This window comes from Onthophagus taurus, chromosome 6 (assembly GCF_036711975.1).
Source record: "Onthophagus taurus isolate NC chromosome 6, IU_Otau_3.0, whole genome shotgun sequence".
Lineage (NCBI taxonomy): Eukaryota > Metazoa > Arthropoda > Insecta > Coleoptera > Scarabaeidae > Onthophagus > Onthophagus taurus.
This window is the reverse complement of record NC_091971.1, coordinates 21,928,954-21,944,875: the sequence shown is the minus strand read 5'-3', so window position 1 is coordinate 21,944,875 and position 15,922 is coordinate 21,928,954. Positions and strand designations below refer to the sequence as shown.

Here is a 15,922-nt window from a genome sequence, read left to right as displayed (position 1 = left end):
GTTCGTTTTCAGGGCAAGCCGTTTTCGTTCTTAATACAGATTTCAAATTTTGATACTTGTCGTATGTTGATCTTTGTGGAGACTTATTCAAAGTATCAAACAAAAATTGCCTTGAAAAAGGCAGTGAATGAAGCACAACGAATGAAGAACAAAATGAATAGAGCAGTGAAGCATGAGAAAATGATAGAAGCAAGACCGCATTGCAAGATCCTGGGAGAGTGTTGAAGGGAAATTAAGGAGAGGAGCCTGATCTATGGGCAAAGAGACAGGGAAGAATATTATAGAAGAGTGGGTTACTCACTAACTGGGATCGAAAACAGAAGAGCGGAAAGGGGTGAAATGTGGAGAGAACTGAGAGATAGGGATACGAGAAGGGAGATACAATGAAAGGTATGGGGAGATAGTGACAGAGGAACTGCCAAAGTATTTGTTGATGAAGGGAAGAGTGGTGGCTAGATTCCGCTGTGGCAATGAGGGGAGGGGGAATAGGTATTGGGCGGACGATGTAGAGGTGGTGTAGGCTGTGTGGAGACGCTGGAACACATGCTGAGAGGGTGTGGTGTAGTGATATAAGGGAGAAGACAATGGACAGGAAGCAGATTTTGGGAGGGGGCAAAGGGCAAAAGGTGGATGAGGGAGGTGATGGGAGCGAGGAGGCGAAGGTGTAGAAAGGGGGGAAGAAGGTAGAGAATCTGGACCTATATATATATTAGAATGTATTAAAGGGAAAATTGTAAATATTTAGAAAAAACAATAAAACGCTTATTGATTAATTTAATCTTTCTAAGACAAACCATATTGAAAATATTTAAAAATTTCTCAACCTTGATGGCTTATATCTTAGGTATTTATGGATTTAGATCAAAAATGTTTACACGAATCACCATCATTTTTACTCCAGTATTTGATTAAAATTATGCCATGACTTACAGAAACAGCCCCTATATAGGCTCAACTTGTCATGACAGACCTGTACATATTAATTTTACCTAAAAATTAAATAACAACTTAGTGTTTTAACTATATAATTTATTATACATATAGATGCATAAAAAATAGTATTATCTTAAATATATTTTCATCTAGATTAAACCTTTAAATTAGAAATGCCCTTAAAAAGAAGTAAATAGTTACATAGTTTCGGTAACTTTGTAATGTTCATTATCAATAGTGGAATAAGCGTGCCCTTCCGCAATAAGAAATTCCAAAGCAGCCCTAATAAAACAGAAAAATTTTAATATATACCAACAAATTTAATATTATTCTTCAAATTACCTAACGTCTTTATGTTGATTTTGGGCGAATTGTTGACAAACGCTAGCTGTAGATGCTCCACTGGCAGTGTTGGAGGATTTAAGAATGTTATAAACTTTTTGTTGTAATGGATTAAGACCAGATTGATCCAAAGTAATCTCTTGATTATCTATTCCGCTCATAGAATTTGCTAATTCAAAGTTTGGATTATTTCTTTTAATCATACTAAAGTTTCCTTTATTCTTTTTTAAATTCTCAGCCTCCAATCTTGTGTGAATTACTTCTAATAAGTGTGTTGTAATTTCATTTAAATCATCAACAGGGAACATACGTAGGATCATCAATTTTATGCGACCTTCTTGTTTTCTTATAGAACCATAAACTCTAATGTAACAACCTTCTTTTACTATAGGTAAATTTGGAGTTGTTGTCTGCATAAATCAATTTTTTTAATATAATTAGAAATTCGGGATCATTTTTACTCACAGAATCACCTTCTAACCACCAAATAGCTGAAATCTGTCCTGTGTGATCTTCAATTTCATAAGTAGCCTTTGTGGATTGTACCTCGTACTCTTTTAAGATTCCCACAATGGTTACCATTTGAACCTGAACTCCAAATAATGCAAAATCTTCCCCAGGATGTTCTTTTAATTGGCGGACACAAATTGGTACAACACTTTGAATAGATCCAGCACCCTAATAAACGAATTTCACATCAATAATATTAAATAAATTTATTAATACTATTTACTTCAGTTTTTGTTGGTGCAATACTCTCATTCATCATCGATTCATTCTCAAAACCACCAGGTTCATCTTAAACAAAAAAAAATTAGACTATTTTAAAGAGTAAAACTATTAGATTATTTACGCCCTGAATCTTTCCCCCACATGTTGATGAAAACTTTATTATGAATTAAAAATTAAGATCTTTATCCTTATAAAATTTTATCGCACTATAACCTGTTGAACTGTTACACAGAAATAATTTGGCGGTTTATTTGACATTATCATAACCTCACTTAATCGAACCTATGCAACTCTTTAAACACCCCCAAGTTAAAACATTTGCCTATATCGAACTTATTTTTTATAATGGATAACTTGTCCTTGTTTTGATGGAAACCAGCTGATCGTTGATGCCAGTGACTTGACGTGCACCTAATTAAAACCAAACAGTACAAGTTTATCTAGCAATGTGAATCGTTTTATAATCTAAAAATAAATATTTTAAAATAATAAATAAAATACAATGTTTTACGCTCCACCAGCATGGGAATATTTACCGCCAACAATCGTATTGAACATTTTGGGCTATTTAAATCATAAAGATGTCCTAAATTGCGGATTGGTTTGTAAGAAATGGTACGAGGTGAGTAGAGATGAACTCTTATGGAAGGAACTCCTTTTCAACACTTTAATGGTTGATAGATCAACGTATATAGCTCGAGGTAAAAATCTACTTTTATGAAATTGTGTTAAATTAATGATAAATATTGAATAGGGAGATCATGGTTTAAGGAGTTTAAAAGATTGTATTATCATATTCCCATTGTGGAATCTGAAACTTTAACAGATCATGCACATCAAGTTTTACATGTTAGTTTTTCGCATAATGGAAAATACTTTGCTACTACTTCCAAGGATGGATATGTCTATGTAAGTTAAAGGTTTACTTCTTAGAGAGTTCTAAAATTTATAATAGTAAAAAGTAAATTAAATCAATTTGACATTTACCTGTCACTTTGACATATTTTTTAATTTCTCATATTTCTTAATTATTTATACAAGTCATAATATTTTTTTAACAACATTGATTGCTTTATATATTGATATCAAATAATATATTTTTACTTAATTTTAATTTATTATTTTGAAATTTTAATTAATTTTTAATTGACAGTTTATCTGTCATTTTTGACATATATATTTTTCTATATTATTAACAATTTTATTTTGCATTTTTGGTTTTAAATTTAAAATAGAAATCGTTATGTTAAATATAGACTTTTGGTGACAAAGTTCATTTTAATCTTGGCAAGTAAGGTTAAAGGAAATTTTGTTGTCATCATAAATTTGTATTAAATTCAGTGGCGTAACAATACAAATGATGTGAAGTTGTAACATGTTTTCAGATAATATTGTGTTGTACTCTTTTATTGCAATTCTTGGTATTTTTATAATTCTAAACCAATTTAAAAAAAAAACTTGTTAACAAACTTTGACACTGAATTGCTTAATAGTTGCGTAGAGTGGATGAGATTATACAGGTGTCTCACGTAACGTAACTGGTTCGTTAGAACTGTTTTAGGTTCCACTATTCGTACAGTTTTGAAATTCTGGTAGCATAGGTTGTTCATTCGAAACTTTCGATCTAAAATATTTTCAAGATGGCTACCACTTCCGGTCTACCGAAAGTTGACCATAACTTCGTTATTTTAAATGGAATGCTATAGTTTTTATTACACCTTTTAATTGTACGTAAAAAAATATGTTGACTTTTATAAAAGTTATTGGTACCTAGCGTCTTTCGTTTTCGAGTTATTTTGATTTTAAGTTTTTTTTTGTAAATTTCATCACGCTCTTTAAAACCCCATATCGCAGCCAAGGTTCATTCAAAAAAGCTCTAAGTTGGCACAATTACTCTTCAGATCCTGTTAAATAGATTGTCATTTATTGTACCAAAGTATCTTATACAGGGTAGTCAAAAATTGAATTACCGGTTCTCCATATTCTACCTCAAGAAAGTCGAAAATTTTAAATGGAACTCCCTATATTTTATTAGCCTACCCGAAAGGGAATTTAATTCTCTACAATTTATCTGTAAACATTCCTATACCTATTTATTGTAGTTTCTCTCATATTGGGAAATTTAACAAAACATTCAGAAAATGCAGGTTTTTTCATTAGAAAGGTATGGAATTTTGACAGTTTTTGGTCCATGTTTGTATTATCGTTGTCATTAGTTACATTTGACGACGGGTGTAAGTCAGACCCTATATTGAGCTGGTATATTGTCCTGGCATGGAAGGAGTGGGTTTGAATATACAGTATGCAAAATCCGTATTCAAGCACCCTCCGAAATATTACAAAATCACGAATTACTCAAGAATGGTAGTAGAAATTTCAAATATTTTTGATGATTTATTTCACTTAGAAAAGTAAAAGCAAAAGTAGATATGTTAGTTACCTCTGCTGTTCGATAACCGAACAGTAAAGGATATTTTAACAAAATTTTAATCACAGTTGACAGCCATAACCATATTCGAACAGTACAAACTTTAATAATCACTAAGAAAATTATACATTTGGAATAGCACTAATACTTTGCTGGAGACCTGTTTGCTTAACAATTGCACTTAGACACCTCAGCATCGATCCCATTACTAGGTTAGTGGTTAATTGAGGTGGTATTTTAGTCCATTCTATTTTCAACGTTATTTTTAAGTCGATAATATTTCTAATATCGTCATATTTCAATTCTTCTTGAATATTGACAATAGGATTAAGATGTGGGCTTTATGGTGGTGTTTTGAGTTGCTGTGAATAGTCGAATGCCTCGCACGAACAGCTTTGCCAACGACAAAAATGTGAAAGAAAAATGTAGAAAGATTGCCAATATTGAAAATATTGATGGGATGGTATTGATGGATGACGAAAACCAAAATACTTGATATAGGTATGACAATAAATATTGACAGTCTGTGGAAGAGATTGACAATCTTCAATCTTTTGGAGTAGATACGCGAACCTTATTCAACAAATTCATGTGAGAAAACGTGTCTCTCTTTAGAAGCTATTCCCTAGCCCAGTGTTTCTTAACCTTTTCATCATCATTACCCCTATGACCTGCCCGGGACTAGGGATTTACTTCTGCATAAAAAATACCATAAAGTACTATAATAATCTTATTATTATTAAATACACTAGTTACTTTCTAATAAAGGACATCGTAAGTCATGCTCTACCTTGAGCCGATTGTGGTGAGGCCGCCTCTGAACGGTCTCAACCTTTGGTGATACCGCTGCCACCAGAAACAGTATTTTGTGCTCCCTAATTCTTAGTCTGAAGGACCCCTAATTGATCTTAGCAAATCAATCAGAATTAACTGACAAGCGCGCGGTGACTATTTGAGAACCGTGGGTTCTTGCACTAAGGCTCTGTCAGGAAAAGGGAAATCACACTTAAAACTTAAACTTAAAACTGTATTAACAAAAAAAAAGAAAGAATTGATAAGAACAAAAATGAATCTTACTACTATCTACGTTATATTTGACCCGACGTTACTTAAAAAGCGATATTTCTGAATCTAACCCCGACAGCTAATGCTCGTTGACGGATAGGTGATGACGAAAACTGGCAAACAGACTTACTCAGGACTTGTACTCGACCTCGATTCGATGGATCGCAAACCTGGAGCCTTTTTGGTGGTTTCTCGGAATTTAACCGTGAAGGTTTCAACACCTCACTCGCACCAAATCCTCAGTGGAGACACGCATTACCGACACGACAGGGATGCCCGAAGTGCAAGAATGTTCACAAATGAAACTAAGTCACAGTACTCGATATGCGACGAAACTTAGAATTGGCGTTAAAGCGAATTCTAAGTTCAAAAATCTCTTAGAGTATGATTATAATTGGATTCGATCGTGATTCTATTGTGATTGTAATTGAATTGTAATTGTGTTGAAAAAGGTCTTACAAACTCTTAAGTAACCTCGGGTGTTGGAGGGGTGCAAAAACCTTCTTGAGGCGTTCGTATCGCCTGGATGTCCCCGACACCTGGGGCCAATCCAAAATACGGGGCGGATGTTTTACAATAATTTTCTGAGGCAATGAGGGAATTTGGGGAAGGGAACAATTTTTGACCACGGGGTTAGAAGATAACATCCGCCGCTAGCTAATCCCAAAAAAAACATCACGGAAATTCCAAACTGTGGGAGCCATCAAACGTTACGTTTTCTAACGTCTGTTTTATTTTTAACGACATCTTCGTTATCACGATTTACATTTCCCCATAAAATTGCTTAGACATTTTTCCCAAAATTGTCACGACGTCTGGTCTCCATCCCGGACGTCGGTCGTAAACGCGAGGCGTGATTTTTTGTTTCTAAAAGAAAAAGTTTGCACGCCAGGAATATATAATTCGTATGGTTTATTCCCAAAAATCATTAAATAATTCCCGAATTATTACACGATTCCTAGATTTTGTTGTGATAGAAACCAAAGTTGAAAAGCCGCTCTCACATCTACATGTATTTCCAAATGGAATTAGAATTCTTAAAACCCTGTCAGCTAAAATAAAATATTCGCTCTGCATTTGTGTCCAAAACGTAGCTATATCACAGTTTTGGAATTCCACTTGTGATGTATTGTCTTTCCGTAGTTCGAGAAACTGAAGTTTAGCTGAAACATCTTCCTCTTTGAAGATTTCTTCATCTGTAGAAAATAGTCTCAATATCCAGGAAAAAGCTTGACGGTTCTCTTTGTCCGGGAAATATTGGTTCAACGAATGTATCAAAGGAGATAGGTGCTGAACTATGGAATCAACGAAAAGCATATTTCTTCTTAATGTTTCGGAGAAGTGCATGAACATCGATGCATCACCAACTTGAACTCTATGTTTGTGAAGATCTAGTTTTCGCAAAAAAACTAGCAGTCTTATCTTGCGCTATCAGAATATTGCTTATATTTCCTTGTAATGAGTGATGTAAAGTATTAATTTCACTTAAAATGTCAGTCAAATACGACAAATAGAGTCGAATAAATGCTGTTTCTTTATTTTTGTATACAACATTCTTCTCCTTTTCTGTTTTACGATTTTCAAAAAACAAAGCTATCTCTTCCCTTGACAGCGAATATCCTTTAGTGTAGAATACAAGTGAAAAAATTTCGCAACAACTTTAAAACATAACACTTTGAAAATTATTTGATTGCAAGTTTTCACTAATTTCATTAAACACCATCAGGAAATTTGAAGGTAGCGTCTTAACAGCCAAGGCATATCGATATATCATGCAATGATAATTTAAGCATTGTGGGATAATTTGTTTGACAAATATTTAAAAACCAGAATGAACACCCATCATGGAAGTGCAGTACACACGCCAACTAACTATGACCACTCCATATCATTTTCGTCAATAAACTGTTTTAGAGTGAGAATAACATCTTCGCGGCGCATAGTGGTGGGTAGCGATTTAGAAAACAAATATTCTTCTTTAACACGATCATCGTTTAAGTAGCGAACGAAAGCAAGTAATTGTGAATAAGCATACACGTCAGTTGGCTCGTCCAAGTGATTTTGAATTGTGCTGGTGGAGAGAGATATTTGATTAATTTTAGCAACATATTGCGCGCCCACAATAAAATTTACTGCATCTACTATGCAAGGTTTTATAAAATCAGTTAAACAATCCAGTCAACGCGATTGATTACATTACAAGATGTGTGTCATCTTTTGTTTCACTCTGATATAATAATTTTTCTTTTGTTGTTTTTTATCACATTAGTTGCATCAAAATTAATAGTAGTAACTTGTATTTTACAAGCCACTTTACCAAAAAAATGTAGAAATCAGTGTGGCTCGGTTCCAATTCGACATTTTACCGCCCATAGGGTAATTACCCACAGGTTAAGAACCACTGCCCTATCCCATATCCTCTTTTTCTTCCCTCCCGCGTTTTATTATTAAACTAAAATAATAGCTACACAAGCTTTTTGACGGTATGACATCTTTGACTGCCAGCGCAAAACTAAGTAGTCAATGTTTATCAATTGAGTTTGTCAATGTTTATTGGCCATATTGACAATATATATTAATCGTGTGAAGGCTGCTTTAGAGTTTTAAGCAGAAATAATGTTTTTGTCTCTGCCAAACTTATGATAGTGACATGGCATCGTTTCAATCAACAATTCGCGTAAGTTCAAGCGAGTTAAATGATATTAATAAGGGTAAAAGAAGAAAAATAGACATTAAAATAGGAACCAATAGTTATCAAAAGGAAGATGTTAAAAGATGCAGGAAAACCCCACATAAATCGAAGGGGAAGACCAGTGAGCGGTAAACCGGGACTAAGTCAGGTTGGTTGGAACAACGTGCTTTGTGCGTTTAACGCTATTCATGTTACTTTTCTAAACATTTGTTTGATTAAAATTGCGTGTGATTTGAATATGTACCTAGATAATATCATTCACTCACACAAGAGGCCTTCATCTAAATCGTCTTCATAAAATACCTGATTTTCATATTGATACAATTAAGTCTCACATTGTCAGCTTTCCTGCTCAAGAGAGTTATTATTCGAGATCTTCTAATAAGAAAAAATGTCTTGATCCATCTCTCTCTACACAAAAAATGTTTCACCTGTACATAGAGAAATACCCAGACTCACCTATTAAGTATAATACATATAGAAACATATTTAAGTCATACTTTGACTTAAGATTCGGTACCCCAAGATCAGACGCCTGTAAGTTGTATGACAAATATTACATTAAACTTATTGCTACCGAAGATGATGAAACTCGAAACAAAATTGCTGCAGAAGCTGATCTTCATTACAGAAAGTCCGAAAAAGCTTATGAAACCTTGTATAGGGATGCAGAGACTGCAAAACAAAATCAAGACTTTGTAGTTTTGTGTGTTGATTTACAGCAGGTGTTGTTCACACCCACACACTCGGATGTTTTCTACCAAAGACAATATTTAAATTATAATTACGCTGTGCGTAACATAACATGGGTAATTCACAAGTATGGGATGAATCTGTAGCGCGAATCGATATAAACTATCTTTCTGAACACATGCAATAACAACCAATCGACTTGAAACACAATTCTGCAGCGAAGATGACTTTGAAAATATGAAAATTACGTCTTTTTGGACAAAATGCAATCGTAATTATCCATTAATCGCGGAAATAGCTTTCAAATTTTACATACCTTTCTCGACTAACTATTTATGCGAGAAAGGGTTTTCTATTTTATTGGACGTTAAGACCAAACAACGGAATAAACTTGATGTTGCTAGCGACCTACGTTGTGCACTTTCAAAAATACAACCCAGGATTTCCCATCTTATGGAAGAAATTCAGCACCACCCCTCATAAATCGAGCAAACCCTCGTTAATAAGAAGTACAATATATTAGTAAGTATTTTTTCTTCATTGTCTAGGTAGACAAAATTAATATTGAAAAAAAATGCAACTTTTTTAGAAATAATTATACTCAAAAACTCATAAAAAATGTTTTAAAAGTCTTCATCACTGCTGCACGAGAGACTGAATTCTTCATCTGTCGACTCCTCCTCTGCAGTGATAGATTCCTGCTCTTGAGATCACTTTTTTAATAATGAAATTAGTTCATCGAAAATATTCTCTATTTTCTTAGGAGCGAGACTTCTGAAGTTTGTAATTAGCGAAACTAATAACATATTGAACAGATCCTCGGTGTTGGTGATGCTAGACGTTTTTCTACCGTCATCTCTCCGAATCCTTCGACAATCCTTGTTGCTCGCTTCCTGCGCTTCCTCCGAAAGCTGCCCAATAGGAAGAAGAGCAGATTTAACAATGTTCGTTCCATTAAAAGTTTATGAACACTTGCCGGCATGCAATACCAATTATATAATTGAACATACAACTTAGCAGTGTCCATAGCATATTCTTCAAATGTTTCCAAATTTATTTCGTATCCACTCGCAATTATATTTAATAAAACTGCAAACCGTTTAATTAGTTCCTCATTCATTCCTATGATCGCACTGGATAGCGATGGATTAGAAAAAAATCTTCGAGAAGTGTTACCATAATTACTTGGTCCGTAACCTGGTTTGGGAATATCCACAAGTTGGCCTATTTCTTTGCGAAAGCGATCTTCAATGAATCTTTTTCGCTTGTCCACATTTTTCCGGTCCTTTTTTCTCACTTTCCAGGTTTGAACTTCAAGTCTGTAGGCAATGTGCAGCAGACATTCCCAAAAATCCAAAAACGAATGACCCTTCATCAACAGGTGTTGATGCGTGTCTAGCCAAGTTATTCATTTCTTTAGGTCTTGCACCACAGATATAACACTTTTGAAATGACTCTTGTGCAATAACACTGCAGACCTTTCCGTCTATCATTATCATTACCATTTTGTGATCCACGAATATGTCTTTGCCTTCATTTATAATATGTGTCGGAGAAAGAACTTTTATTTCTGTTTCTTCTTTACTAACATCTGTTCGAGTTAATTTTGCAGTTTCTTTCTGAAACAATAACTTTATTGGTCGACAATAGTGTGTTGACGAAGGACGTGGACTTTCCCATTTTATTGCTTCATTATGTTTTAATTGCAGCGGAACTAATTAAATTACGAACAAGAATGCATCATCATGCTGTTCATTTCCCATGTGCGTCCTATACATTTGCTCACAACCCCACTTGAACAACATGGTCAAATGGGCGCCTGTATCTACGTTTTTAAAATATCACTGTTACTGCTAACTAAACGTTGAATAGTGTGATCAAGCAAAGAAGCTTGAAGCTTTACTTCGGCAGTAATCTCAGTGACAGCTGTACCATCCGGATAACAACTTTTCTTTGGTTCTAGAAGCTTGTGATAAGAAGGGTTTATTCGCGTTTTGTAGTTTAATTTTATTGGTATAGGTTTGTCAGGACTTTTATATGCTTCTTTAATTCTTGTCGTTCTCATTGGGGAAATTTCAATTTGCTTTTTCCTTTTGAGCGTGGACTCACCTGGGCTGCGTAAACCAGCTCTGCAAAAGTTGAGTGTGCAGCTACAGGTAGTAAGTGTCTTTTCTTTGTTTTGTCACTTGCCTCCTCGAAAAGCTTGTTTGAAGGACCCAAGTGTACCTTTGGCGATGAAACTTCACGAGAGGAGTCTGGTTTTTTTATTGAAGCCGCGTTTAAAACAATTTAATTATTGTTAAAACATTTTTTAGTATATGATGACATTTTTGCTAGCAGTCTTTTAAATGCACACAAAATCTGTCAGTTACTTTTAGCACACATCCGGTTATGTAATCACAGTCTTCTAGTCTTAATTTGTTTATTGTATAACTGTAGACACTATAGTTTTTATTGAAAACGGTTAGTTCACTTCGCCACGCATCGAATAAAGCTCTTCGAGTGAGTGCGTCGTCCATTGCAGAAACTGCAATAAAATATAAAGTTGGTGAGATATGGTTGCAAATATTATTATTTAAACTCTTGAATAATTACTATAACCAACCATTTTTAGAAAAAGTTGGAGGAATACGGAGAATTTTATATTAGCTTGACTAAAGGCGGACAATTATCGGTAAAATTTACATTATTACATCATTCGTTTCTTAATGACATTGTTGTAATAATATTTAAAAAAAGTTTACATTTAGGTACTGCAATATACTTTTTGTAATTCGCTACGGTAATGGAAGCTATAACAGTACTCAAACGGGTGCTGTAATGAGACTCCTTACAGCATCCGATGCTGTAATGAGATTTTAGTAACATTTTATGGAACCAGTTCAAGTTGGTGACATTGGGTCATTAATTTTTCTAGTTGTCAATGTAACAATTTTTGTCTATGGATGTTTAAACACGTTCTTAGCATCGAATACAAGGTCCACAATGATGAGGACATATTGACTCTGAGCAATTTCTCTTATTTTGGGAGGTATACATGAAACATTTTTGTCAGGTGAATACATTTTGTGTTTTGACAGTTTCTAATTGTCAATTTCTATTTTCAAGTGTTACGGTGTTACCAACTGCTACATACCTATTTCCCTACATTGTCAAAATTTATTTTATTTTTGAGGAAAAAAAAGGATAAAAACGCGAATTACAAAAAATAGCATAAAAAACACGTTTCATAAGACTTAAAGTACTCATTCATTAAAAAACTCGTGGCTTCGCCACTCGTTTTTCAACTTGAATTCGTGCATTTCAAACGTGTCTTACGAAACTTGTTTTTTAATATACTATTTTGTAATTCGCTACGGTAATGGAAGCTATAACAGTACTCAAACGGGTGCTGTAATGAGACTCCTTACAGCATCCGATGCTGTAGTGAGATTTTAGTAACATTTTATGGAACCAGTTCAAGTTGGTGACATTGGGTCATTAATTTTTCTAGTTGTCAATGTGACAGTTTTTGTCTATGGATGTTTAAACACCTTCTTAGCATCGAATACAAGGTCCACAATGATGAGGACATTGACTCTGAGCAATTTCTCTTATTTTGGGAGGTGTACATCAAACATTAATTGTCAATTCAGAGCTTCTATTTTTAAGTGTTCCGGTGTTACCAACTGCTACATATCTATTTCCCTACATTGCCAAAATTTACTTTATTTTTGTTAAAAAAAAGTATAAAAACGCGAATTACAAAAAATAGCATAAAAAACACGTTTCATAAGACTTAAAGCACTCGTTCATTAAAAAACTCGTGGCTTCGCCTCTCGTTTTTCAACTTGAATTCGTGCATTTCAAGCGTGTCTTACAAAACTTGTTTTTTAATACACTATTACATACCTTTAGATGCAATTTTAGAAACACAGACTTGCAATTGCTAGAACACTGCATGAAATAAACAGGGCTAATAAATGTAATGATTTAATAGGCTGCAGTAGATCCTTTTCTACCTACGATTGCCACACAACTCCGAACAAACGAGCAGATTCCTGTCAATTGTCAATTTATAGAGACATTAAAAAGTAGTTTACAATTGTTACAAACCACTTTATAAGAAAACACTTTTGTACAGCTAAAATAGCAGTCTGAACCACTATGAGGCGTGAGCATTACATAAAGCTAGAAAGGGGGCGCCATAGTAAAAAGTTTGGGAACCATTGTTCTAGTACTTTGGAGCCAAATTTTTTTGATTAAATGTCAAAATTTTTCTGAAATCTATTTATTTTAGTTTTATCAAAACTAGAACTTCTATATCAGATTGTATCGTACGCATTACTTTTTCTATCACTCATTGTTTATAGACTTTTTCGCGATAGTGTATCGTCCCGTACTTTTTAAACAAGTTTAACAATGACTCTTAAAAATTGATATTAAACATAAAAATTCGATCAAAAGAAAATAGGGTAATAAAGTTGCCATTTCATCTTTAGATTCGTTTCTGCTACCCTTGGCATTTTGCCAATCTTCCTCCCGGTTTCTTACGCCACTGATAAAATATCGTTATATTATAAATATTATAGTACTTAGAATACAATCGATTTTTATCTTATTCTCTTCTTCGTAAATATTAAAACCAATTGTTTCTTCAAATATAGGTTTGGAATTCAACATATCCAACAACTATAAAATATTACCGTGATATGAAAGAATTTACATGGAAATACACTCAATACTCACAATTTAACGAATCCGATACACTTTTATTGGTTTCTGGTGTTCATTTTGGCTCATCTTACAGTACATCAGGTGAAATTGCAGTCTTTAGTTTACAAGGTACCAATAAATAATTTTTTATAATTATAACTTATATTTAAAATATTTAGATGGTTTCGAATTAAGATGTAGAGTTGTAAATAAACCGTACGATATTTTCGGAACTTGGTACAGCGATCAATATTTATTATCGGGTGATTTACAATGGTTGGCTCATTTAGTGAGTACATCGATTTTATGGATAAACAGAGCATCACAAGAAATCGATTCCGAACACGTACCTGTAACTCATTTAAAGTATAAGTTTTATAATAGAAATGCGAGTTCGATTCGAGCGATTATGGTTGCAAATTGTTTACCAAATTCGGAAAATTTAGATGAAACGGCAAACCAACAAAAAAACGTTAACGTTGTGGATCAAAAAGCCGGCGGCGATTTAGAAGAACACGGAAATCCTGTTAGTCATAGAGATATTAATTTACCTAGCGCAAGTGCTCAAGGTGAGTTAATTTTATTTTTTTTTATAGACAAAGAAATAGTTTTTGAATTAAATGTTAATTACCTAGGAAATGTGCCAATGAGAAACTCCCAAATATGGAAATCTCCAAGTGATTCATTAGATTATCTAACAACGATAGAGTACAAACCTGAATATCGAGAAGTAGAAATTGAAAAAGGCGTTTCTTCATCATCAGATACGACAAATTCCGATGAAAATTCTTCTGATGACTCCGACAGTGATGACGATTCCGCAACAACAACGAATGTAGAAAAAGAATCGCCGACAAATAGTTTTGGTCCAGTTCAAACAGATAAATTTTTAATTTTCACAACAGGTTATAAAACTTATACTCCCCATCAAATTGGTTTTAAACGCATCAAACCGTTTACTTTCCCTCCAAGAATTGATCCAGGACCATCTTTACGTGAAAGACTTATTATTCATGAAACAAGAATGGCTCAAAGACGTTCAAGTTCGCCACCTCCAGAACCAAATTGGTTAAATTACGATGCTGTAGCCGACAAATTCGATAAAGTTGATCATGTTATTGATTTACACGGTCATATTATAGGAATGGGATTAAGTCCTGATCATCGTTATTTATACGTAAACAGCCGTCCATGGCCGCTAGGTTATTACATAAGTAATCCATTAGATCCACCACCCATAGCTCAAGAAATTGATATCCACGTTATCGATTTAGTTACTTTAAAGCAAGTTGGAACAATGTTGAGAGCTCATAAAGCTTACACCCCAAACAACGAATGCTTTTTCATATTTTTGGATGTTTGTAAAGAATACGTGGCGAGTGGGGCTGAAGATAAACATGGTTATTTATGGGATCGACACTATGGGGTGTGTTTAGCCAAATTTCCTCATAGCGATGTCGTTAACTCCGTAGCTTTTAATCCAAAAGATTCAGAAATGTTAATTACTACATCGGATGATAATACAATTAAAGTTTGGAGGTCAAGATCGGCGGTGAGAAAGTTGGGGTTAAAGGAATCAAATTTTAATACAGGGGTGGAGTTTTTAAAAATGAAACGATCACGTAACAATAGATAATAAAACAGGAAATTCAAAAGAAATATAATAAATATAATAGTAATAAAAATTAATTTTTTAATGTTATTTATTTTATGGAATGTTGTTGTTATGAGTTATTAAATTGTGTGTAAATACTGGTTAAGCAAAAAAATTATATGTGGAATATTTATGTATGTGGATGTTCCATTATTATTATGAGTAAAAGTGTTTGAAATTTATTTATCAAATTGTGGGAGTATTTTTAATAAATGCCAAAAAGCCATGAAAGGTGAATGACCTTTACTGGTTTAATAGTTTTTGATTGATTAGTGTTGTTGTAAATATACTGTCAGTTATTATTAGTTGATGGAAAAATAAGATATAGGATGCATGGTAAGTACACTTTTTTTTTAATTTTAAGAATAATTTTCTACGTTTATTTTTTTACTAACACAAATAGAATAACTGGATAAGCATAATAATGCGAAATAAAAATAGCACAGTCACGAGTTACTTTTATCCAATAGCAGTTTTTATCAAGTTATAATTAAAATTATGATTAACAATTTAATCAATTATGATTGAAAAATATTGCAATCAACAATGAAATAATTGTCATTGCATCAGTGGTTTCGAAAAGGGCGTAAGTCCATAAACCATGATTATGGCAAAATAGAAACGGATACAAAATACAAGAAAACCAGCGACATTCCGATGCGATATACTTTCCCAACACTTTCAAAGT

At 33.7% G+C, this 15,922-nt stretch overlaps 2 protein-coding genes across 2 annotated transcripts; one reads left to right on the top strand and one right to left on the bottom strand.

Moving 5' to 3' along the window:
• Positions 1-1,008: 1,008 nt before the first annotated feature.
• LOC111422708 (Replication protein A2) lies at positions 1,009-2,295 on the bottom strand. The gene is made up of 5 exons (XM_023055924.2): positions 2,129-2,295; positions 2,009-2,073; positions 1,741-1,953; positions 1,276-1,685; positions 1,009-1,215 (listed from the first exon to the last, which is right to left on the bottom strand). Exons 1-5 carry the CDS (start codon positions 2,148-2,150, stop codon positions 1,131-1,133), a joined length of 795 nt encoding a protein of 264 aa, XP_022911692.1. The 5' UTR covers positions 2,151-2,295; the 3' UTR covers positions 1,009-1,130.
• A 132-nt stretch (positions 2,296-2,427) lies between these two features.
• LOC111422707 (F-box and WD repeat domain containing 5) lies at positions 2,428-15,371 on the top strand. The gene is made up of 5 exons (XM_023055923.2): positions 2,428-2,708; positions 2,762-2,916; positions 13,532-13,709; positions 13,760-14,149; positions 14,216-15,371. Exons 1-5 carry the CDS (start codon positions 2,510-2,512, stop codon positions 15,214-15,216), a joined length of 1,923 nt encoding a protein of 640 aa, XP_022911691.1. The 5' UTR covers positions 2,428-2,509; the 3' UTR covers positions 15,217-15,371.
• The last annotated feature ends 551 nt before the right edge of the window (positions 15,372-15,922 follow it).

Coding starts and splice junctions, on each gene's coding strand:
- LOC111422707 (XM_023055923.2), top strand. CDS start 2,510: ATGTTTTACGCTCCACCAGCATGGGAATATTTACCGCCAACAATCGTA. Junction 2,917..13,531: donor CCAAGGATGGATATGTCTAT/GTAAGTTAAAGG, acceptor CTTCAAATATAG/GTTTGGAATTCAACATATCC. Junction 13,710..13,759: donor TGCAGTCTTTAGTTTACAAG/GTACCAATAAAT, acceptor TAAAATATTTAG/ATGGTTTCGAATTAAGATGT.
- LOC111422708 (XM_023055924.2), bottom strand. CDS start 2,150: ATGTGGGGGAAAGATTCAGGGC. Junction 2,074..2,128: donor GTGGGGGAAAGATTCAGGGC/GTAAATAATCTA, acceptor TTTTTGTTTAAG/ATGAACCTGGTGGTTTTGAG. Junction 1,686..1,740: donor GGTGGTTAGAAGGTGATTCT/GTGAGTAAAAAT, acceptor TGATTTATGCAG/ACAACAACTCCAAATTTACC.